The 25,882-nt window shown below is 39.4% G+C and overlaps 1 protein-coding gene across 1 annotated transcript; it reads left to right on the top strand.

Annotated features, from left to right (window-relative positions):
* The first annotated feature begins 15,879 nt into the window (after positions 1-15,879).
* Positions 15,880-20,346, top strand: LOC116646255 (olfactory receptor 51M1). Its single transcript, XM_032426843.1, has 2 exons — positions 15,880-16,043; positions 19,338-20,346. Exons 1-2 carry the CDS (start codon positions 15,880-15,882, stop codon positions 20,344-20,346), a joined length of 1,173 nt encoding a protein of 390 aa, XP_032282734.1.
* Positions 20,347-25,882: the final 5,536 nt, after the last annotated feature.

Below are 25,882 nucleotides of genomic sequence, written 5' to 3'. Positions count from 1 at the left end.
TTATTAAATTTTGCTTATTTTTCTCCCAATAATCTTTAACTAGAGGGAGGCCTCAGCCAAAAACCTAGAAGGATAAAGGGAAAAATATTTTCCCTCTCTTACAGTTGTTTGGATAAACTATTTCATCTGTTTGTTTTTAACATTGCTATCTGGTAAAACTTCCTTCTGCCTTCTCTAAACTTACTCTTGATATTTCTGTCCTCTACGAGAAAATGGAAAGCATTACTTGGAATACCCCATGTGACTCTGGGTGAACACAGGTGTTATCTTACCCACTATGAAGACTGGTAGATTGAGGAAGCAGAAGAGAACGGGAAGGGAGGAAATCCTGGGCTATGGAAATCAGAATTTCTTCTATTTACCCATCGTTCTCCTGCCTCCATAATGGCATCAGAGTTCAAACAGTTTTTCCATCAGTGAGAGACCCTTTTTTTTGGTGCCTTTTCTCCAAAAATAACATTACCCGGAGAAAGTTCCCTTCAGCAATCTGTGCCTTGGCACACTACCATAATGTACTTTTAGCTCCTGTCCCTCAAGATCCCAGAGCATCACCCTTCCTTCCTCCAGCTCGGCAGTGACATATATCTCTATGTCCAGTTCATAGAGATAAGTCTTCCTGCTCAGCCTCACTTTCTGTCCTTTCTTTCTGGTAATCCATGACCATGTACTTCACCTGTTAGCCAAGTGCCTTGCTTTTTCTGTAGAACTCCTCACCCTGCTGAGCAGAAGCATTTGTATAGGCTCCTACAGGTCCTCAGGGAAGGGGGTAGCCCTTGGGCCTTATAGGAACCCAAGGTATGGAAACAAGAAAGATTTGTGTGGCATAGTCTGCCCTGGACCACATCTAGTTAAGGACACAGAAGTACATACAGATTCCAAGCTGATTTTCCAAGAACAATCTGACCAACATTAAAACCAAAACAACCAAGCAAAAGCTTTGTGTAAATAGTTTCTCTAGAGATGTTTTTTGTTTGTTTGTTTTTGCTTTAAGTAGGCTCCACACCCAGCATCGAGCCCAAAGCCAGGCTTGAACTCACGACCCTGAGATCATGACCTGACCCGAGATCAAGAGTCAGACACTTAACTGATTGAGCCACCCAAGTGCACCTCTCTAGAGATGTTTTTGACTGAGAATTTCTGGAATTCTTTGGACAGAGAAACAATTTCCAAAGAGAGGAAATTCTCTTTATGAAGTATTTATCATATGAAATGCTAAACCAGGAACTTTCCAGCACTCTTCTCTATTACACACTGTGCTTTTGTCTGTTTAGCCATTAATTGCAAAGATAAATGAGATTCAGGGAAGTGTAATGATAAAAGATCGAATTAAGGATGAGGTAACTCTTACCTTATTCTATACTAGGATAATATCAGTATTTTTATTTATAAAACAGAATTGTTTTCAAAATTTTTATATCGTTTTCCCCATTATGTTCAGTAATCCTTTTTCTTTTAGAGAAGAACTAATATTGCATTTTCCTACTTAAGTGGTTGTGAATTAGGCTAATTTGGATTCAAAATCTAATTTGAATACTCACTAATTGTGTGACTCTGGGCAGCTGCTAAATTAAAATTTCTTTGCCTTAATTTTACTTTCAGTATGTCAAAGATAAAAATCATGTTTGGAAAGTGCTGAAGACACTTTCTGAGACATATCAAAGTCTAAATAATTGTTAGCTATAAATACTAATTATACTAATATTAACTATACTGTTATGATACTCATTGTTATTATTATTTTTGTTATTATTATTATTATCCAAACTTTCCAAGATGCAGTTATTTTATTTATTTTTTTCACTCTTTTTTCCTAATCTGCAAGCATGGTGTTAGGATCTTTGATAAGAAAATTAGATTATTAAGAATGTGTTCTCATTAGCAACTTAAAAGTAGTTGGGGGACCCTCGTGTTTGTTCTCAGAAATTTCAGCAAACCTATATTACTTAACCCTTTAATGCCAGAAACAGTGTTATATCTTGGTAATGCATAAACCAAAATGATACATCTTTGTTTAGAAAGAGCAGGCAAATAACTAAGGTATAAGAAGGAAGCCAAAAGAAATGTTATCAGTTACATTTAGATGGAGGGAACAGAGAAAGATGAGATCTATATTTCTAATAATATTTCAAATCCATAGTATTATTTCAAAATATATTGTCTCCCAACAGATAATATTAAAGACTGAAAAATACAGACTTTGACTAGCATGCCATTGACTTGCATTTTGGTAAAGTATTGAGCTCTGACTCTAGACCTCTTGATTCAAATTCTGACTGTGTCCTCTACCAGCTATGTGACCTTGATCTATTCAGTGAAACACACTGTGCCTCAACATTTCAATTCTCAAGTATTTCCCACAACTGTTGAAGAATTTTACTCCCCACATCCATAACAACACATGGTACTGTCTGTTGTTTTAACTATATAGTCATTCCAGTGTCTATAAGTCATTTTATGGTGATTTAAATTTGCATTTCCTTTTTACTTTTTTTAATTTTTTTTACCCTCCTCCTAAATTTGCATTTCCTTCAGAACTAATTATTTGATATCTTTTCACATAGTTCTTAGCCCTTTGCATATCTTCTGTGAAAATATTTAGATTAAAAGTTTGCCTGCTTTTATTGGATTGTCTTATGATTATTGAGTTGTAAGAGTTCTTTATTCAATCTGCATACAAGTGCTTTTTCAAATGTACAAGTTATATATATATACATTTTTTTTCAATCTCTGGATTGATTTTCTTTCCTTAACAGAGTCTTTTGAAGAGCAGACTTTGTTACTTTTAATGAAGCTGAATTTATCAATTAATTTTTCTTTCTTAAAAAAGATCACGAAGACTTTTTACTCTGTTTTCTTCTAGATGCATTACAGTTTTGGTATATTTTTATTATGTACATATAGGTCTTTGCTGTGTTTAAATTAATTTTTGTGTAAGGTCTAAGATAGGATCAAAACTAATTTTATTTCTATATACATATACAGTCGTACCAGCACCATTTACTGAAAAGATATTCTTTCTTACAAAAATAGTTGCTGACTATGTTAAATGTCAATAATTGATTTATGTGAAGATCTGTTTCTGGACTCTCTCATCTCTTTGGTTGATGTGTTTGTCTCTCATTATGATTATTCAGCACTATCTTTTCACTGAAGATTTATAGTAAGTTCTGGAATTAGGTAGTATATGAGCTCTAAAAGACTGTTTTTTATTTTCAAGGTGTTTAGTTATGTTAGTTCTTTTGCATTTCTGTAAAAAAAAAAAAGCAAAATAACCTATGAAATTCTATCAAAAGAGTGCTAATATTTTGTTATTGTTTTCCCCTAACCTCCAAATGAATGGTGCTGAGGTCTTATTCTTTTTTTTTATTGTTACTGGATTTACTTACGATTACATGTTCATGGATGGATAGTATAGGATAGTAATTCTCTTTTCTCAGAAATGTTGCTCTGTTTTGGAATCAGAAATATTTTGACCCAGTGTATTGGTATGTTTCCTTTTTTTCTATCATACTATTATTTCATTTATAGCCCAACTTATTCTTTGTACTGCAGTTCATATATATTTTACTTCTGCTTATATAATAATTACACAATATTTTGTTATTATTTTCACTTTAATATTCAACTGTTTTAATGAACTTAATAGAAATAAATAGGAATAAAATAGTCACAATCTCAATTGTTTTTTAACCTGAAAATGTTTATTTTACATTAGTTTTTGAAGGAAATTTTCACTAGAAATCTACATTGACAGATTTTACTTCTACCACATCACAAATGAAGTTCCATGTTTTTTTTTTCTTTGACCTCCATTGTTTCTGAAGAAAAGTCAGAGAAAATTCTTCTCACAGTTTCCTTGTACGCAATGTGTCTTTTTCTATATTCATTTAGATGTATGTTTTCTTTAATTGACCTTGCTCAACATTTGCTGAGCATCTGAATTCATGGGTATCCTTTAGGTTCTAATTTTGAGAAATTTCAGCCAATAGTTCCTCAAAACTTTTTGATCCTTTTTTCTCTCTTCTTCACTTTAAAACACTAATTGCACATGTGATAGCTTAATAATGATCCACCACTTCTGGGAGTCTTTTAATTAAAAAAAAAATCTTTGTTTCATTCAGTGCTTCTGTTTGGATGATTATATTGTTGCATCTTTAAGTTCAGTGACTCTTTCTTCTATGTTGTCCAATCTACTCTGGATCCCATCTAATAAATTTTTAATTTATTTTTCTCTATTTGGATTCTCATTTCTTTTATACATTCCAAATATTTCCTGAAATTCCTAATCTCATCCATATCTAAATTCTTCATCTCTTCATATCCAAAGTAGAGATATATTGGGAACAAGACAAATAATTTTAGCTTAGTGGAAGATGAATGACAAATTTCAGCCAAACTTTTTGGAAGAATACTTCTAGGCTAGAAGAGAACCAAGGAATAATCTTCAGATACCACTAAAAATGAATCCCTTCTAGGTTGAAGCTAGAGTGCAACTCAATATAGCTCATCAAAACTGAAAAGAACAGATGGTCACCATTCCAAGATTCTACTGGAGGCCACCTTGTGGCATTTCTTTTCCCTGTTGTCTTTTGGTATCTACAGAACAAATAGGTTGTGAATGGTCCTCTGACTCCTGCTCCTAGTCTGATTGTTGGAAGGAGAGGATATTCTTTATGTCCTGGAATTACAAATATACAGATGTGAACAGACCAGAAAATAGAGAAGGCTTGGTCTGACCAGCTAATGCTAGGAAGCTCACCTAAGAGCTATTGATCTGCTGAGTGGTTCTAAGAAGGCCACTCTCCTGTTTCCGTGGCTTTGCTTTGTATTCAGTGTATCTATACAGGGATGATGGAACAAAAATGCCTCAGGAGACTTTGAAGGTAGAGACCTTACCATTTATCCACTGCTCTATCCTACAGCCTTGTACATTGCCTGGCATATAGTAGGTCCCTAATAAATATTTGTGGATAAATGGATATTTGTGGGCTCTCTGAATGCCTGCATGTTTCTGCGTATAAGGATGTGTGATCTGTTGAACTTCCCTGGTTTGGCTAAAAAGATGCTTTAATTCTCTAACTTTAACAACTAGTATTGTTCTTGGAGCACATCAGGCACATTCCCTGAAGCTCATATTCAGGGTCACAGGTCAGTGGCAATGGTTGTTACCAAGGGATGAGTAAAGTTCCTTGGGCTCAGCATCAAAGCGCAGCTGCAGGCACAGGCCAGCTGAAGAAACCGGAGCAGCAGGAGTCCTGGATAAAGGCAGGGCCCCAGGAAGCAGTGTTCTGTTACTTTGAAGTCAGCCAAGAGGTTGAGCCTCAAAACTGGGAGGAGGGGTAGTGCAGAGCCCATTAAACAGCATTGTGATAACGCGTGCTTACAAAGAAGCAGAGCATTGGCCTGGTCCATTGTCACTGGAAGACGGTCCGGCTCCTTCCTCATTTGCCTACTGGCAAGGCGGAGGCTCGAGTCTAAACCATCCCACTGACTACTTAGCATAAACCCTGCAGGACACAGATAAGAAAATTTACCCCTTAGGCTTCCTCCGTGCTGTAAATGAGGAAGCACAGAGATAGCTAGAGTTTGACTCTTTCTCAGGCTCCCTAAGAAAGCATATGTAGAGCAATTTGTGTTACTTCAGGACACAAATAACCATTTATTTATTTTTTTCATAAATTATCACTTTCTTGTGACATGTTATTCTTTCAATAGGTGTCTGAATGGTACATATTTTGCTTGCTAAAAAACAAAATTCAACTTAGTAAATTTGAAGATCTAATTGGCTTTATTAATTCATGAATTGGGCAGCATCTCCTCCAGCAAGTAGAGGGGAGCTCCTAGGAGGTGTACAAAAGGCAGGGTTTTCATAGGAAGGTGGGTGGGGCAAGGAAGCTGTAAGCAAAAGTAAAGAAAGGATTATTCTGGGCAAGGTCATTTTCCCTTAGGGGGAACAAATGGGGCTCTTGTCACGCAGCTGACCTTATCTTCCTTTGGGGAACGGAGAGGGCCATGTGACAGACTTGTTGGTGCCCATCAGAAAGTTACTGACTGACCAGTTAAGATTACGTTTCTGGGGGAGGACGAAATTGAAATTAGATTAGGTATTAAGTCCCAGTTTACTGATTTAGGACCTTAACCTCAGTGATGCCACTTTGGGCCTCTGGTTTTCTTTTTAACATGTTGAAGAGAGTGGAGCTGAAGAGGTTAAATCACTTGCTTTTTGTCACATGGCTGGGATTCAATTAAGTGATCTGACTAAATTTCAAAGTCCTACTGTTACGGAACCTGGACTGGATCGCCTGACAGAAGAACCAAGCATCACTCGGAGATCTTGGAGGATAGGAGGTTTATTTAAGGCCGGTGGGCTCAGAGGACAGTGATCTCCAAAGGTCTGAGCCCTGAGCACAAACAAAGGGGGTAATTTATACACCGCTACTGCCCAGTCCTCATACTGGGCACTCTTGGCACGTGCGCGAAGCGGGGCAGGGAGAGGAACCGGACTGGCGCGCGCAGGAAGCAGAGCAAAGAGAAGAACCAGGACGAGCCCTGGGGCAGGGGCTGGGACTCCCTTGCTGGCTCGGTTGGCCATCTTAGGACACAGATTTTTCCTTATCACTACGAACTTCCATTTCTTCATGCCATCTTCCAAGAGGATGAGTTCATCATCATTGGAAAAGAGTCCAGTGGCTAGCTGTGTGCTTGGAAAACCATATCCTCCCTCTCCTTTTTCCCTAGCTAATGTGCTATCTTATCATATATTGATTTATCTGGTTATTCCTCTAGGAAGTCTCTTGTAAGCCCTCAAGTCTGGTTTAATTTCTTATTTCTTTGGGTCTATTTATACCATTCTGTTGCAATTGACTACTTATATATCTGTCCCTCCCAGGAGCATGTTGTTCCCTAAGACCACTTCTTAATTATTGTGTATCCTCAGTGCCTAAATATAACAGGTACTCAAAAGGATTAACATGGGGCAAATTTAGGGAAGCACCCACTCTCAGGTCCTGCAATTGCCAACCTTGCCGTTGAACAATGGGAATGGGTGTCTCCTTAAATTTTGCTCTTTAGGTGTCTACCTTGCTTATCTTTGGCCTGACCCTGATGCTCAATATTTGTTTAGAGGGAAAGAGAGGACCTGCATCTCACCAGTTTTATAAGAAATTCTGTCTCTTTAGGAAATTTCACAAAGGGGGGCACCTGGGTGGCTCAGTCAGTTAAGCGGCTGCCTTCGGCTCAGGTAATGATCTCAGGTCCTGGGATCAGGCTCCCTGCTCAGCTGGGAGCCTGTTTCTCTCCCTCTGCCTCTGCCCCCCACTTGTGCTCTTTCTCTCTCAAATAAATAAAACATCTTTAAAAAAAAAGAAAAAGAAATTTCACATGGATTCTGAGATCCTGTTAAAATGATGTTACCTCCTTAATCATGGCTCAGCTGATAATATGCTATTAATAAGGAGGAAAAAGAGAAATGCAGTGAGAAGCTTGATGAGGAAGACTAAGTTAGCAAAAGATCTCAGAATGGAGTAGTAATACCTGGGCTCAAAATATAGATTATTGTACAGGCACTGGGAAGTTTCAGGAGTTAGGTAAAATAGAACCTGACAAGACCTCAGATATAAAATAATTTGAAGAGGTATTCACTTGGCCTCAGGAAAATGGTTCCAGATTGCTATGTTAGGGGAAAATAGGTGTCAATGTATTAATGTATCAGACTTGACTCACACCTTGATAGTCTTCAGGTTACATAGATTGCACACTCTTAACATGTGTCTCATTGGTCTCCTCTCTGCTTGTATCCCATGACTTTGCTCATCTCCCACTGGAATTTTTTTGAGTTCCCCAAATATTTTCTATTCCTCTAGTATCCTAACACAAATGTGTGTTTTTATTATTCTCCTTAAAGCATTTTAAAGGTTTTCAGGGGGCACCTGGGTAGCTCAGTCAGTTAAGTGTCCCACTCGATTTCAGCTCAGGTCATGATATCAGGGTCATGAGATGGAACCCAGTGTAGGGCTCTGTACTCCGCGGAGAGTTTACTTTTTAAATTTTTCAGTGAGGATGAAAATTGGTTCCTCTTTAGAATGACTGGGGAGAGGCAGGATGTAAGGAAAGAAGAGCTTGCTAAAAAGATTGCTGTGGGAAAATGTGGAGACTTTCTCTATGGAAACATTCCAGACTTTCTATGCTCACATGGATGCAGGCATCCAGAGAGGAGGGAGGTAGACAAAATAAATTCCAACATGAGGCTTTCTCAAGGACTCAGACCAAGCTAGAGGATCCCTTTGATAATCCCAACATGTGTAGGTCTTTCCAGCCTGAAATATCCCTATCAATCACATACCATAAAATGGAGTTCATCTAGGGAAGTCTGGTCACCAGGATCACCAGGACCTTGCATCAGAAAAAAGTGTGCTGAGCTTTGGGAGGGGGAGGGGGGGCGGGGGGGGCAGGGGGAGGAGGGAAGTAATTTTCTTTCTACCCTTCAAGGTTCAAAACTGGGACCAACCCCCTCTTGCCATAATAAAAGGCTGATGAACCTGAGAAAAACAAGTTCAGTAACATGCACACTTCCTGTATACATGGCAGGTACCCAGGAAACCTGCAGAACTCTCCAAAATAGCCCAAGACACCACTTTAAATCCCAGATCCAGCTAAAGACAAAAGATGTTGGGGGGTGGGAGCCCAGTTATGGGAGGCTATTGGAAAAGCACAGTGATCAAGGATGAGTTTGTTATATAGACTTAGGTCTTTGCCTTCTCCATTGATAAATTTCTAGAGATTTAGCCATTCTCCACTTCCTGGTACACAGATGGAGACACCCTTACAAATGGAGATTTTTCTTTCAAATGTAAATGTCTCTTACAAAAAGACAACCTCTACTTGGTTGGTTTTCAGAGCTTCTCTTGAGTTTCCCTGTTTCTTAAAAAATAACCAGCCTTAAAATAATCCTTATGCCAAGAGGTGTATCTTGGAGCCACAAATTCTGCTTCCCTTAAGGCTACAGCCATTTTCTGCAACAGAGACCCCCCCCCAAATTGAGTCTGAGTTTAGAGAAACTGAAAACCCTGAGTAAGGATTTCTTTTAGTTCTGTGTCTGGTTGGATTGGTCAATATGACTAGGACTAAAGCACACAGAAACATCTGCATCTTATGAGGTTATCTTTAATATCTGGGAAAGTAGAGAAAAATAACATATCTCCATCAATTTCAGGATTTTATGTAGGTTATAGGGTGTGGATATGTCTGCTGTCTGTATGCATGAGACGGGATCATCTTCAGAGGAGGAATGAACAGGTTGCCATCTTTCAGAACTATGTGGGAGATAAAGAAGATGTGGGAAGATGAAGCTGGAAGATCTACTTTCTTAACCTGTTGGAAATAGAAGAGGGTTTGAATTTAAGCCCATTTTTAAGTTGAAGGCTCCCCCTGGTGGTTATATTGGAAAACCACAACATGCATATTGACCTGGCTGTTCTACCGTAATGTCCTACCCCACTAAGTCTGACTCTATTTGTTAGGTATGGATACTGAGTCGAAGCTCCCTTGAATATAACTTATATGGGGACCCTGAAAAGCATGCTAGGATCTAATATATCCCTGTCTTTCCCACAGGTTTTCTCAATCTCTGGTACAGAGTAGGCTCAGTTGTTCTCCTTATGCATAGGGTGTGAGCTAAGACATATTCTCACATACACACGTAACCAGAGACAAAATATCCTTGTCTATCTATGTCTTTTTCACACATGCACACACGTACACACAGGCACATGTGAAAATAATTTTCACAGGCACATGTGCAAATAATGGACTAAAAGCCATTATTAGCACATATATAAATAGGCACACTCTTACATTGATACTTTTAGTAATGCATTTAGATATTTTAGTAATGGATTCGAATACATTCAAGGTTAAGGCCTGAATGATTCATACCAGCATATTGATACACCACCTCCTTAAGCATCACACATGTACATTCACTTCGCTTTATAGTCACAAGATTTCATTGTTGGGGAGGTGAAAATTTTTATTATACCCTTTGAGATTCTTCTGGCTAGTCTAAGAATTAAATTGACATGAGACAGATTAATCATTAATTAATCATGAGACAGGAGAAAATTAAATTTAATTACATATATATGGGGGCTCCATAGCATAAGAGGTCCACAGGCAGTCAAGTAATTGAGGCTTATATTCCCTCCAGAACTAAAAAGTGGGTAGGGATCTGGGACTTTAAAGAGGAGAAAGATAATTCGCAAGAAGATGAAAAGAGTAAATATTTGGTCAACAAATGTTTGCTGAGCCTTAAGGAAATAATGGAACACAGAGAGGAATTTTTTTTAAAGATTTTATTTATTTGACAGAGAGAGAGAGAACACAAGAAGGCAGAGATGCAGACAGGGAGAGGGAGAAGCAGGCACCCTGATGAGCAGGGAGCCTGATGTGGGGCTTGATCCCAGGACCCCAGGATCATGACTTGAGCCGAAGGCAGACGCTCAACCATCTGAGCCACCCAGGTGCCCACACAGAGAGGAATTTTAACAAACAGACCTTGCTAGGTTCCTCCCTGTCTATAACATTAAGTTCATATTACACTAGTTATCTACTGTAACAGCTCTCTTCCTAGAACAGATGCTCTATCTAAATTCTTTTAGGCAGGCAAAAAGAAAAACTTCTTGAATCTTCTGTTTCTTAAAAATAATCAGCCTAGGGCGCCTGGGTGGCTCAGTTGGTTAAGCGACTGCCTTCGGCTCAGGTCATGATCCTGGAGTCCCGGGATCGAGTCCCGCATCGGGCTCCCTGCTCGGCGGGGGGTCTGCTTCTCCCTCTGACCCTCCCCCCTCTCATGCTCTCTCTCTATCTCATTCTCTCTCAAATGAATAAATAAAATCTTTAAAAAAAAAAAAAATAATAATAATCAGCCTAAAATAATCCACATGCCAAAGAGACATTTGGGGTGGCAAATTTTGCCCAAGGGGACAGAGATGTGCCCAAGGACTATTCCTTTGTTGTTCTCTGCTACAGCCTTCAGAAATAAATTCTGCCTTCCTAGCCTGGGCTAGTCATACTGTTTGGCAAACTCTGTTTAACAGTCTATTTTTTTTTTAACCAAATATGAGCTTCATAAAGGAAACACTATGTCATGTCTCCTTGTGTATCTGCAAGGCCTTGCTCAGGGTTTTCCAGAGCAGGCACTTAATAGAGCAAATGAAAATGGATGAGAATGTTTAATGTAATTTCAATCTTCATTCAAAAAGATTACTTTGGGGGTGCCCAGCTGGCTCAGTCCATAGAGCATACGACTCTTGATCTCAGGATCATGAGTTTAAGCCCTGTGTTGGTTGTAGAGCTTACTTAAAAAAAAAACAAAAAAAGATTATTTTGTGACATGATAAAATAAATTTAAAGATCATTTAGGGAAATAAGAAAGAAAAAAAGATCTAAGAACATTTTGTATTTTTTAAAATGACAATTTTTTTGGGCACTAGTCCTTAAATTATTATAAAATTCAGAGAAGCAGGGAGGAGCTATTACATAGATGCTAGTAAAAAATATAAGGCAAACATTTGCCTTGCAAATATCTCTAGATAAGTGACAGGTTATTCATTACATAGTATTATTTAGCCATGTAAAAAACTATGAGTTAAATAATCTCACCCAGCTCCATACACCAAATAATGTCTGTTTCCAGTGCAGATTTTAAGTATTTTCTACATATTGCTAACAGTATATTTTATTAAAAATAGAACAAGGTCATTCTTTGCCCTCTCAAACTCAGTCATCAATATGTAGACAGTCTTTCAGAGTCTTATCTCTACCTACATCTACTTTCTCACTCCATAGTACGACCTCTCTTAAATTTTATATATGCATATTGGAGAATTTTGTAGTTCTCAGAAAAATTTCTTCGCCTCTATGCCTTACCTTATACTATTCCTTCTTCCTGGAAATCCCTTTCTATAAAGCTCCATCTCATGATTAATTCTTACTTAGTCTTCCTAGTTCAATTTGAGGGCTTCCCTGTGTCTCCCAGGTGGGCTGGTTGCTACCCACCCAAACTCACATAATTTCTATGTCCATCTCTTTGGTTGTCCATATGATAATTGTTGTATCATCTCATATGTGATAGATGCCCCCAAAGAATAGCAATAATTGTTGATGGTAAGAACAGCAGCATTGTTCCCTAACTAGGCTCTCTCTAGGACATGGCCAAAATTATGTTCTCAATAAATACAGGATATTCTCAAATTTTTCCTGTAAGGATTTCCTCTCCTACAAACCTAAATGAGGATTTTCAACTCTCTCCCTTTGTTGCCTGAGCCAGAACTCTCTCCATCAACTAGATTTTGAAAGACGACCTGTTCTCTGCATCCTGTCCTGTCACCCTAATTCTGTCTGCCTACAGTCTGTCCATAACCACTGGTTATTTACCTGATCTACGGTGATGCTATCTTCTATCTAGGTATGTTCTGATCACATTGGCATGTCATAAACTTCATGGGTCTCTGTCCTCACTTTGGATCTATATGCCCCATTTTGGGGGTTCCACCTCATACAACTCTGATCAACCATCCCTGGCTTATGATTATATTATTATAATATAATACCTTGTTCATGTCAATCTCCAAGTCTGTGTGTGTGTGTGTGTGTTCAAAGGGAAGAGAAGTGTGCATATGACCTGATCACATCAATCAATTTAGATTTTGTAACATAGACTGAGGAAAAATACACACTGATTTTTCTTAAAGATGATGATATTTGCTACCAGAGGGGGGAAAAGGCAAGAAGAGAGGAAATGTTGGGGAAGGGCTATTTGTTTTAGGGCTTGTTGAAGTAGCATCCCACACATTCAGAGTTGAGTAGAGAGCCTTGGGAAAGCCTGAGAAACTGGCTAGAACATGTATTTGGGATGGGAGTGTTAATGTAAGGTTTTCATCTGGCCAATCTCTAGGCTCAAAGGTGCAGTGACTGGCAGAGACAAAGGGTGAATGAATGATCTCATAAAAGGAAACAGATACGTAGGCCTAAAAATTAGTGCAAGAGTGGGAGGACTTTGGGGCAGTGATGGCTATGGTGCTTCTAAGAAGATGAGTAATGTGAACCAATGTGGGAGTTGTGTTCATAATCTTTATATACCACATCCAGCCTTTCTGGCAAACTGTGAGTCCATCCTAATGAACAAAGGGAGGGAGAGAATGAGGTAGCAGGAAAATAGGATGAAGCCGAACTACTTTTCCTACAGCAGAGATCTGTCAGCAGCTGAAGCCTGGAGATTAAATCCTATAAAGTTAGGGCTCTTCAGACTCAGGTGAAGGAGAGAGGGATGCAGAGGGGAGGGGAGTAATGACAGCTCCTGCCCACAGGGTTCCCAGCCCTGGGGATTCCTTGTCTGTCCTCAGCTTCTCCCAGATGGTGCCATGGTGCTTCACATGCACAGAGGAAAAAGGAGAATAAATCCTTCCCTGGCAGCACAGCAGGATGCCTCTCACTAACCCTGGTGTGATCCTGCCTACCTGTTTCCTTTTCCAGTACAGATCACCTGAGCTTCACTCTTTTTAAAATTGCAACTGCTGGTAAGTCTCTATTGCTGTCCTGTGTCAGGGTTTCAGGGGTGAGGATTAGGGGGTCATATGGGAAGAGAGAGAGAGAATGCAAGGAGAAGGCGGTGCACAGTTGTCTGGGAAAGCAGTAACCCTGGTAAAATGTGGTCTAAGATCTAACTCCATCTCCTGCACTAAATCCTTGAACAACCTGAGGCAAGTGTATTCCCCACACTGGGCCTTACTTAGTGTTTTTCATTACAAAATGAAGTCTTGGACTTGGTGGTCCCACAGAAACTTTTCCACTTCTGACACTCTTAAAGTCTTTGCAAAGAACCAGAACCAGGGAAAGGGATAGGGACCGCTCTCCCTAAAGAAGAAGAGAGACCGTCTATAATATTCTGTTGCTGAGGCCAGGAGAAAAGGCTGCCTGGCTCCTTGGACCAGGGCCAAATGCCCAGGTCAGACTCTTCTTGGATTATGTCTGGAAGTCATGGATACCATAAACTCTCTGGTCTCCACAGACTCCTCCCTGCCGAGCTGTCTGGTATACCCAGCCTTCCCTCATCTTCTTATCAACCAAGCACCATTCATTTCTTCAACTCAGATATTAAGTGCATTTTGTGTGCCAGACCAGTGAACATGGCAGGGAATATCCTGCCCGCAGTCTCTTCTATTAATACAGACAGACTTGTGGCTTCCCCAGTATCCAGGATATGCCATCCCCCCTTCCAAAGTCCTCTTCTACCCTGGTCACAAAAAGCGTGTTTACACAGGAGTTTGACTATTGTGGAAATGCTTTTTGGTTAAAAAATGAGGTATCTTCAAAAATAAGGTCCAAGTCCATCTTTGTATTTTCCTACTCATAAGAAACAGTAACCTCTACCATTAATTCATTTTTTTAAATAGCAAATATTAAATTGAAACAAAAAAGTATTTAGAACACAAAGGTAAGGTAGAGATCTACGTGCTCATTGCATAGTGAAAAATCTCTCTTTTCAGAAATTTCCTCTCCAGGGCTCTGCTGTATCTCTGCTATGAATACTGTAGTTACATTGTCATTAGCCATGACTGTGTGCTGACAAATGGATTTCCTGGTTTGTTTGTTTGTTTCTGTCCAGGGCTTTTAAAACATTAGTCACTTCAAAACCTTTGTCACTTCAAAACCTTTATCAGAGACATGGTTCTGCTTTGGGGTGGGGATGGCCTCAACCTCCAGAGTGGCTCTGATGTTACCCCTTCCACACAAGACAAAGCAGACCTCCTCCTCCTCCCCAGCAAAGGGATGCAGGCTGCAAGCCAAGGCCAAACTGGGGTGGAGGCCTTGCGCCTCTGAGTGCTCACCCCAGATGGAAATATTTGGCCCACTCCAATGGACGATCAAAGTTTGTTCTCCAGTTTGTCCTTACCCTGGAAGAGGGCAGAGCATGGTCTCAGGGGAAACAAGTGGCCGCCTCTCCATCTGGATGCATGGAGCTGGGACAGAAGCCAAGAGGGGCTTATCTGTTTCCTTTGGTTCTGTCCTGCCAGTTGTTTTGAGTAAGCTGGGCTGGGGGTTGGAGGTGGGGTAAGCTGTCTGGCCCCTGGTCTTTTCAGGTCAAGATGGGAATGGGGCCACTTTAGGAGGGTGGGAATTTGGAGTGTTTTTTTTAAGGAGAAATACCTGTTGCTCCCTTAAAACCAACAATTATCTCTCATTTCCAGAGAAACTCCCTAGAACTTCCTTTCCAAGAAAAATAACCCCAGCCCTGTCATGGTCTCTCTATAGCCTTCTCCTTTTCCCCAGATCCCTCTTCCTGTCCTTATCATTCTGACGTCAGTGAACACAGGACTCAATGCCAAACTCCAGGCACAACTAATCAGGACAAGAAGTGAGCACTTAATTCATTCACTCACTCATTCAGTTTTTCATGCAAAAGCATATAGTGGTGCCTACCATGCGTTAGACCCTGTTCAGGGCTCCCGGCATATTTATTAGAGAGTCCCACTCTTACACATACAAAAAAGTGAGTCAAAACCATAAATTATAAACACGCACACAAACAACATACATATAAGGAGTATATATAAGATACAAATAATATATATCATATATAGTGTATATGAGAAATATATGTATCAGTATATAAGTATAAATATGTATAAGTATACTTATATATAAAGAATATATGTATATGCAGAATACATATTATATTATATAAAATATATATAGGTAAATATATTTGTTATTTATATTATACATATTTGTAATTGTATATACTTAGACATAACATATAAATAGATACTATGTGTAAATATAAATAAGAATACCTATATATATGTATAATATAAAGGATGTATGTTTGTGATTTACACTTTAACAGTGCTGCAGCAAAGGTATTACGTGAATACTGAGAAAGATTCGCCTAACTCTACACAAGAAAGTCAGGAGAGATTTGTCAGAGAAAATGATATTTGTGCTGTTTTAAAGGATCAGCCAATGCTCATTGGTCAGAAAAACAAGTTTGTTTGTTTTTTTCTTTTTCAGGAAAGCAAGATATGAAGCAATAAAAATAATAGAAACAAGAAAAGTACATGTAGGGAATTGTAGAAAGAGTTGTATGGATTTGTTGACTACAAGAGAAAAAAGATGAGTTGAGAAAGATGCCAAAGCCAGAAGGGCCTAGCTACAGATAGAGTATTTGAGCATATTCAGAGCACACACTTTGGAATTAGGCAGACATGGGCTCAGATCCCATCTCTGACATTATTAGCTCACTGGGAAACTTGAGGAAAGTTATTTACCTTTCCTGTGGTTTCCTTCTCTGTGTAGCGGGGATGGAATGCTTCATGGTTATGAGAAATATACACAATGATGTTAAGTTTCCCCAGTGTCTGAATCATGCACAGCCTCAATAAATTGGAGCTCTCGCCATAGCTCTTCACAAGTTTGAACTGCATTCTGGTGAAAAGGGGCTTTGAAGGACTGGGAATAGTCTAGCGACTCAGGGAGTTAGCATTCTTTGGACAACTCCCAGTACTGCAGCAGGGAATGGATCAAGGGGAGGGTGTGTCAGGCAGGCAAGTTAAGTGACAAAGAGGTCAGTTAAGCAGGTGTGGAAAAACTAAGAACTATGACAGTGAGCACAGGGTGGAGAAAAAACAATAGATTGTAGGGATATTTAGGAGATAAAAAATACTTAACTCAGTTACAAAATACATCTGGGAAGAAGGAAAGGGTCAAGTAAAGTGTACATTACAAAATGTTTTTCTTGGATGATTAGAAAGTGGTAAATGATATTGTCAAAAATGCATAAATAGGAGGGGAATCAGGTGTGGAGAGGGTAGATGATGGGCTCAAAATTAGATGTGTTGGGTTTAATTGGCATCCATTTGGAGACTAGCAGGAAGGTGGAAATGTAGGCCTGATGCATAGCAGAGCTGTCTGGGTTAGAGGTAAATATTTAGGGGTTATCAGTATATAAGTAAAATAATAATAGATCATATTATGAATGAGAAGGTGTTCAATGTCAGGAGACTGAGTAACATGAACACATGAATATTTGAGCAATGGATGGAAGGGACTGAATAGGAGCTGTCATAAAAATTCGAAGAGAACCAGCAGATACTGGCATCCAGAATTCCAAAAGAGAGCTTTAAAGAGGAAGGCATTGCTATAAAGTCAGGTGTTGACTAAGAGTCTCCATTGAATTCCATGCCTAGAGGTCACTGGTGAATTTAAAGAGCATTGCTGGGGGCACCTGGGTGGCATAGTTGCTTCTGACTCTTGGTTTCCAGTCTGGCGGGTGATCTCAGGGTCATGAATTTGAGCCTTGCATGGGGTTCAGGAAGGAGTTTGCTAAAGTTTCTACCTCCCTCTCCTTCTGCCCCTCCCCACCTCACTCTCTCTCTCAAATAAATAAATCTTTAAAAAAAAATAAAGAGCATTGCTTTAGCTAAATTAAAAAAAAAAAAAGCCATTGGTTGAGTAGTGAACTTATGGGTGAGGAAACAGAGAGGGTACCTCTGGATAGTTCTTTCACCCTCTTTTCAAAATGATGAAGGGCGGGCACTGGTCTTCCTCAACCTTCTTCCTTCTCTCCACCTCCTGCCCCATTCTTTCCAGTGCATGGCTGCGTGCATTATCACCACTGCTACCCCCTCCTTGTTGCCTCCCCAGCCACCTTTCTAGTCACATTTTATTCACTGGAGATTTTAGCATTGACTCACTTTGCTCTTTCCACTACCGATCCAGACAAAATTTTTATGATTCCAATATTCCCTCTTTTGATCCAATCAGCAGCCACACTGTCAGCCCCTTGATGTCCTCTCAACAAAGACTGTGTCCTTTACCGTAAATTGGCAACTCGAGCCCATCCCATACTCTAGAACCCTGGTCCCTTTTCCTCGTCTCTCATTCCTTCATGTTTTTGCTTTTCTTTTTTGCGCAGTGTAGTTTCCATAGTACATCATCATAATTACCCCTTTGCGTACATCCTTAACTGTAGTCCTGCTAGCCTACCCTAACTTCAATCTGGGTAAATGCCACTCTCCACATACTTCTTTTCTTCATTTGAGCAAATAAGTGTAGTGATTAAAAACACTCCAGAATGCTGACTGGTTCCACTTTGAATTTTTGAACATCCAATAGGACCTCATCACTGCCTAGAATCCTACATCTGAACACAGTAGAATCAGATTTCATTCCCAAACACTCCATGGAACTACTCTCTCACCATCAGCCAGGATTTCCTCATTTCTAAATTTTCTGGTCATTTCTCAGTCCTTAGTACCTTGACTCCTTAGCAATATTATATAAATTGGTTAATCCCTCGTGAAACTTACACACAAAACCACACTGTCCTGTTATTTTTTCCCCTATTCAACTGGCATTTTTCCCCCTCAAGCTATTTTAATGGAGTCTTTCTTCTCAACCTCTAAATTTCAGATTTTCCTAGGGCTCAATACTAGAAACTTCTCTCTACACTCACTTCTTAGGTTTTTCCCAGCCAATTTACTAATATCTCTCAAATATATGTCTTTTCTTCAACTTATTTTGAAGCTGACATTTTCCTCTACTGAGTTAATGAAAACAAGATAAATGAAAATCCTACTGGGGAAGTGATTCTAAGCTGAATTTTTGACGTTTTTGAAACAACTAGAAGCAGATGCTCAGGATACTGCTAGATAGATAAGCCTGTAAATAAAAAAAAGGAAGAGAAATTATGGGGTTATATACTTGATATTTATCAATGTATGAATGGTAAATAAAGTCATGAGAGCAATGATATTGCCAGGAGAAACAATAGAGTATGGCCAGAAAATTTCCCAGAATGGGAATGGGTATATTTTAAGGATAAGCAATGAAGAGAAGCCAGCAAAGGAGACTGGGAAGGAACAGAAATCACAGAAATATGGGAAACAAACTGAGGGTTGCAGAAAGGGAGGTGGGTAGGCGGATGGGGTAACCAGGTGATGGGCATTCAGGAGGGCACATGATGTGATGAGCACTGGGTGTTATATGCAACTAATGAATCACTGAACATTTTATCAAAAACTAATGATGTACGATATGTTGGCTAATTGCACTTAAATAAAAAATGCTTCTATCTTCAGGAAAAAAAAGTTACAGAAATACTGGACAAAATCTGGTGACAGTGGTGCTGAAGACAGTTTGGAACAGCTAGTAGGGTAGTAGAAGTGATAATAGTGAATTAGATGATACCAAAGATGATGATGATTGTGATTCTGCTTATGATGATGTGATTGTTAGTGAGACTGAAAAATTAATGACTAGAAATATCCATTTATTTTCAGCTCCATCCCTGAGGAATGCCAGCCCAATTACCCCCTCAGTCCTCAATTCACGCTTTTGTCCAACACCACTCAGTTTAGCCCCATGTTCTACCTCACTGGCTTTCCAGGATTGGAAACCATCGAACACTGGATTTTCATCCCCTTTTTCCTTATGTACCTTGTGGCCATCTCAGGCAATTGTTTCATTCTGATAATTATTGAGACCAACCCTTGTCTACACACACCCATGTACTATCTACTCTCCTTTCTGGCCTTCACTGACCTGGGACTGTCAGTGTCGACCTTGCCCACTACTATGGGAATATTTTGGTTCAAGTCTCATGGTATCTACCTTGCAGCTTGCCAAATCCAGATGTTCTGTATCCACTCATTTTCCTTCATGGAGTCCTCAGTGCTCCTTATCATGCCCTTTGACCGCTGTTTGGCCATCTGCCACCCCCTTAGGTACTCAGTCATTATCACTAGCCAGCGAGTGGTCAGGACAGGTCTGGCTGTCATCTTCCGGGGACCTGTGGCCCTAGTTCCTCTTGTCGTCCTCCTGAAGACTTTTCCCTACTGTGGGCCTCAAGTCCTCTCCCATTCTTTCTGCCTACACCAGGAAGTGATACAGTTGGCCTGCACAGATACCACCTTCAACAACCTATATGGACTGACGGTGGTGGCATTCACTATGATGCTGGACCTGGTGCTCATCGCACTGTCCTGTGGGGTCATCCTCTGCACCGTGGCAAGACTGGCTTCCCAAGAGGAGCAGCTCCGAGCCTTCCAAACATGTACCTCACACCTCTGTGCTGTGCTGATATTCTTTGTGCCCATGGTGGGGCTGTCTCTGGTGCACCGCTTTGGGAAGCATGCCCCACTTGCTGTCCACCTTCTTATGGCCAATGTCTATCTCTTCGTGCCTGCCATGCTTAATCCAGTTATATATAGTATTAAGACCAAGGAGATCTGCCATGTTATCAGCAAGCTCCTGGGTCTTAAGAAGATCAGTGCTGGGTCCTGGGGCTAAAAATTCCACTGGGTACCCAGGAGAAGGTCCCAAATCAGGCCAAAGATTAATAGCATTGAGAACCTATTATTGCCCCACATGTTCCCCAAGATTTTTTTCCATTGCCCTAAATAAAATATGTATGAACTTCTTTTCCTGAGTTATGGGTTAAGAATGCTGACATGCTCTTGCTTAAATTATAATGCCTCCTCCTATATATGAGACCTAGCTGTTTTGGTAGCACCAAAAACTGCCCAGAAGACTCTGTTGAGGGTCATCATCAATGTGCAAATATTAAAACTAAAATGAAATTGAACAAAAATGAAAACAGAATAGTAAATAAAAAAGCACCCAGAAGAGAACCTGGCAGAGAAGAGATAAATTCACCTCAGGAAATGTCCTTCTTCCATGGTTCCTTGGGACTGCTTCCCTCTTCTCTACCCAGTAAAGTCCTTCTGTTCAGTTTCTATCCTGGTTAAGCTGTATCCTTTGGACTCTTCAATCACATTGGAAGAATCAGAACTTGTCACGCTTTCCTAATGGCTGATTCAGTTAGAACACCTCCAGATCTTTCTGTGGTTGTATTCCCTTCTGGTTCTGTTCATCTAGTAGAACTTTGACTTATCTCATCTCTGATTTTACTTTTCCTGTGGACTCACTGACAGTAAGCAGAAGCCAGTGTTTGCTCCTAGGCACTCCAGTAGTGAGATCTTGCACAATGACATGAAATGTGGCAAAGTTGCAATGAAGGAAAATACCACAAATATTTGTAAGTCATAATCCCATCTCTCAGGAGGTTGCAGACCTAAAGTTGGCAGAGAAAATTGCCCATACCATTGACTAAATGAAATTCATGTTGGAATCTCAGCACTGGGGTCTCTTCCTCACAGACAATTCACTGACAGCCCTCTCTCCAATATCAGAGCAGACGCTCCCTCAGTCTGCTCCCTCAGAATCCTGCATTTCCCAATGTAACATCTGTCACATAGTAATGTACTGCTTCGTGTCTCAGTTTAGTTTCTTTTTTCTTTTCTTTTCTTTTTTCTTTTCCTTCCTTTCTTTTTTTTTTAAATCTTCCAGAATGGATTACTAAATTAAGCTCCTTGGAGGAATTATGCATGTCTTGTTAAACAGTACATCTCCATAAATACAATGACTGTCAGAGAATAGATGCTCAATGAATACATACTATTAATTTCTGGATACTTAAAGGCATAAATAGAAATTCAAAGCTAAGAAAGAGAACTTCTTTTCTAGGGAAGCTTTTTCTTCTTACACCCGGGAAGCCCAAGAGGACACCCTTGTGATGGCATCCATCAAAGGGTGTTCCTCCTCCTTATCCTAGTTCTGCTTCATTCAGGCCCTCTGGCCCCTCCTGTCTCCTCTGCCACAGGTTACTATGATCCAAAAGTGCTTCCTGAGAGTTACTCTTCACAGCTCTGGGGCATGGGAAACCTTGTATATAGTCCACCACCCCACCTCCCTCATCTGGACTGAACAGAAACCTTGCTGGGTCTGTTTGATAAACTCAACTGTCTCTTTTCTTTCCATGGATTTAGGAGTCTAGTGGTTCCTGGGGCCAGAATAACCATACCCTTGCCTCCACACAAGGCAACTTCTCTTGCCTTTATATTCCAATATCCCCAGTCCCTTCATTTCTTTTAGTTTATACATAGTCTGAGAGAATTCCTTTGGGTGGTACACAGATGGTTGATACCTGTTAGACTGGTTCCTGATTCAAATTTTGACTTTTTTTTCCTGTTTACCTGGTCAAAATGGGAGGAGAAATGGTGGTAGCAGCAGACCAGACAAAGATCCCCAGATATAATGGCTTTTGAAAAAGATAATATTAAAAACAGTTGGGAAAGGTTGGATTATTCAAAAAACAGTGCTAGCCAAATTTGTTATCGATGTGGAAGATAAAATTTGATCCTTACTTTATAGTACACATAAAAATGTATTAAATTAAAGATACAAGTGTTAAAGGAAAACTTGGAAATGATTAAAAAAATACGAGAGAATAGACAATTAAAATACAGTAAAACAGAACACACCAAAAACAAAGAGACAACACAAACCAGACTAAGAGATGAAATCTGCAATGTATATCTCTATGAACAACTGATGTTTAATGTACAGAATATATGAAGAACCTCTATAAATTAGTAAAAAATAATTAAAAAGACAGAGAATCCAATAAGAAATTAATCAAAGCTATGAATAAGCAATGCACCTACACAAAAAACAAATATGCCAATAAATATCTGAAAACATGTTAATCTTGACAAGAAATCTGGAAAATAAAATAAATAACAAAGAGTTACCATATTTCACCAATAAAGTTAGCAAAACTGGAAAAAAGACTGATAATACCAAATGCATATCATATATATAAATATATGTATATATACACACATATATATATTTTTAAACATACACACAGGAAAAACATTAAAAACTATGTTGAGATTGATAAACTCTGGAAAACAGCTCTAGGGAAAGAAAGAAGTAAATCAAGTGAGCCACGTCACATGGAAGGTTTTAATTCTATCTAGAAAAAAAGAAATTAAGGCAAATAAGCAAAATGTTAAGATTTGTTAAAACTGGGCAAGCATAGAGATGTACATTTACTCAGGTGGTTATCATATCATTCTCTATATTTTATAATTAAAATATCTCCTAATTAAATACAAACAAAAGTACAAAGTGAAATTTTAAAAAGAACCAAACTCTAAAACTGGATATAAATGCTCTTGTGTTTGTGTGGTATCATGTGTGCGTGTTTGCATGTGTGGGTGTGTGGGTGTAGAGGGCCATTGAAATCCCAGTGGTTATGGCTTAGGAGGCCCTAAGGAGCACTAGAGTATTTCCGGTCCTAAAGTCAGGCACCCCTTATACACAGTTCCATTCTGAGCTTTAACAGAAGCCCACATAGCAGGGCACACCACCGAATAGCAGCTGTGAGACTCAGAATGGTCTTCCCATACTGAATGGAAGGTATGCTGAATGAGAACACAGAATTTGGATTTAGATTAGAGTTTGAGTCCCATTTTTGCCACTTATTAAGAAATAGGCCACTAACATCTAAATTTCTTTCTTTTCAAAATGAGGAAATACATATAGACAATGACATTTAAAAACTCCTACCTTACTGGAATTTAAAATACAAATTAAAATTTATAATCTTGTTAATAAACAAATATTAAAAGTTCTTAATCAGGCATGAAATAAAAGAGAAATTTCCATATACTGGTGTGAGAGCATAACTTGATTTGTCTTTTATAGAAAGCAAGATTCATTAAAAGACTTAAACGTACTCAGACCCTGTGTCTCAGAAGCATCACTTCTAGAAATCTAGAAGGATAGAAATCTATCCTAATAAAATAACTATAAAGGAAAAATAAAGATTTTAGAATGTGCACTCCCTGAGGACAAGGATTTATTTTTTCTGTTTGGTCACAGAGCTACCATCCGTACCTATACTGCTGCTGGACCTCCTCTCTAGACTGGGTCACTCTATTCAGGACAAGGGCCTGCTTTGCTGAAGGAATTTCAAGTAAAAACAAAAAACAAAAAACAAAAAACAAAAAACCCACACACAATCACTTAGCTTTTCCTTAACTTCTTTGCTACAGAAGTGAACTCCTTTAGTTTTAAGTTCATAGAACTTCTATACTCATGCAGTGTCTATGTTTTCAACTGCCGTGCCCTCCTCTTCAGTAAAAAAGAACAAACCCACAAAACAAAACTCATCAAAGCTAGATTTGTTCACGCTAATGACAATATTTGGTGTAAACTGCATGGCCCGTTCACCAGCACCAATTCTTTTTTTTTTTAATTTTTCATTGTTATGTTAATCACCATACATTACATCATTAGTTTTTGATATAGTGTTCCATGATTCATTGTTTGTGCATAACACCCAGTGCTCCATGCAGAACGCACCAGCACCAATTCTATGCTCCCACATGCAAAGCTCTTTACAAACGTGTCATGATATTTAATATTCTCATGCCTCCCTAAGCCTTGGAAGCTGGCGTTGTGTTTGTAAAATACATATTTTCATGTAATTAAAACATGTTTTTCAGGTACTTGAAATTCACATAATTTTATAATGCCTTGCTTGTGACAACTCTGAGCTTGTGTGTATTTCCTTCCCTACCTGGAATGTTGGGTCCAGTGAGAAAGCAGCCATTAGTAAAGAAAACCTGTTAAATCTTTACATTTCCTGTGAATCTTTTTGTTTTTTTTAATCTGTCAGGAAGAATTAGTCCTTTTCAAATCTGCCTCCTGCAAAAGCAGAGATTGTGTCTTATTGATCTTTGCACTTAAGTATATGTCCCAAAACTTGTAGTGTCTATATATTTACTGAATGAATGAGCATGAATAACTGCCTGGTGGGAAAGAGAGTCTCAAAGGGAGGCTGGACTGGGGAAAAAAAGGATCACAGAAAAGAAGATCTTTTGGACTGGAAAGAGAGACCAGAATTTGTTACTGGGTGTTCATTTGCAAACATGGCAGCTTCCTGGGTAAAATCTGAAACTGGCCCTGGTACTGGAGGGCAGGGAGAGATTGAAGAAAGAGGTAGGCCACTCCAGATAGGTAGACAGTAGGTTTAATAAGCAAGAGAACTTATGTACAAGGCATGTCTTGGGCACCACAAGAAAAGTAGCTCTCTGTACCCACCACCAGAATCTTAACTGGGTTCAGTCATGTATACCATCCAGATGGGCTCAACAACACCTTACTCTCTTAAGGCTGTGTCATTGGAGCAGCTTCTGAGAGTGGGGAAGGCAGGTGGAAGGCACATTCCAAGGACAGAGCTGAAGGGTCAGAAGCCTCAGAGTTCTTGGGTCCATCTTTTGGGTCAACCTGTGGTCATATCCTCTTGGTGCCCTATCCCAGCACTGGGCTGGGAGTTGGACTGGAGTGAAACAGGATTATGGCAGGGATGGATCATAACCTCAACAATTCCCCCCACCCCGCAACTGATGTGGCTTCCAACACTTCAGAACACTTCTTTCCACAGTCCCTTTAAGCCCAATAGTTTCTTTGGAAAGAAGGCAGGGAACATGTGAAAATTTTCCATCACAGAAAAAGTTAAGATGCAGAAGGGTTCAGTCATTTCACCAAAGTCATGTGGCTGGCTGTCCAAAAACTGCTTAAGAGCTCAGGGTCCCAAATCTGAGCTCCTCACTCTTTGCTTTTGTCAGATCACTTCTGGCTTTCCCTTAGAGCTTGCCACAGATATGAAGGGAAGAGCTATAGCTCTCATATGGTAGATAATTGTTGTGGAGAACTTCACATAAGAAGGTAGTATTGGAAACCACAGATAATAATCTACATCTGTTGAGTGTGTGGTTCTAACTGCATCACATGTAGAATCACTTATAAATGGCTCTATAATCTACAAAGTAAGTATAATAATTTTTCTACTTTTTCAGATGAGGAAACTGAGATTAAGTAAATAATTTGCACAATTATAGAGTTAATCAATGTTGGAGTTACGATTTGAATGCAGATCTGATTCTGGAACTACTTTCTTTACCACCACACT

The sequence above is a fragment of the Phoca vitulina genome, unplaced genomic scaffold (genome assembly GCF_004348235.1).
Source record: "Phoca vitulina isolate PV1807 unplaced genomic scaffold, GSC_HSeal_1.0 scaffold36, whole genome shotgun sequence".
Lineage (NCBI taxonomy): Eukaryota > Metazoa > Chordata > Mammalia > Carnivora > Phocidae > Phoca > Phoca vitulina.
This window is presented reverse-complemented; position numbering and strand designations above follow the sequence as displayed.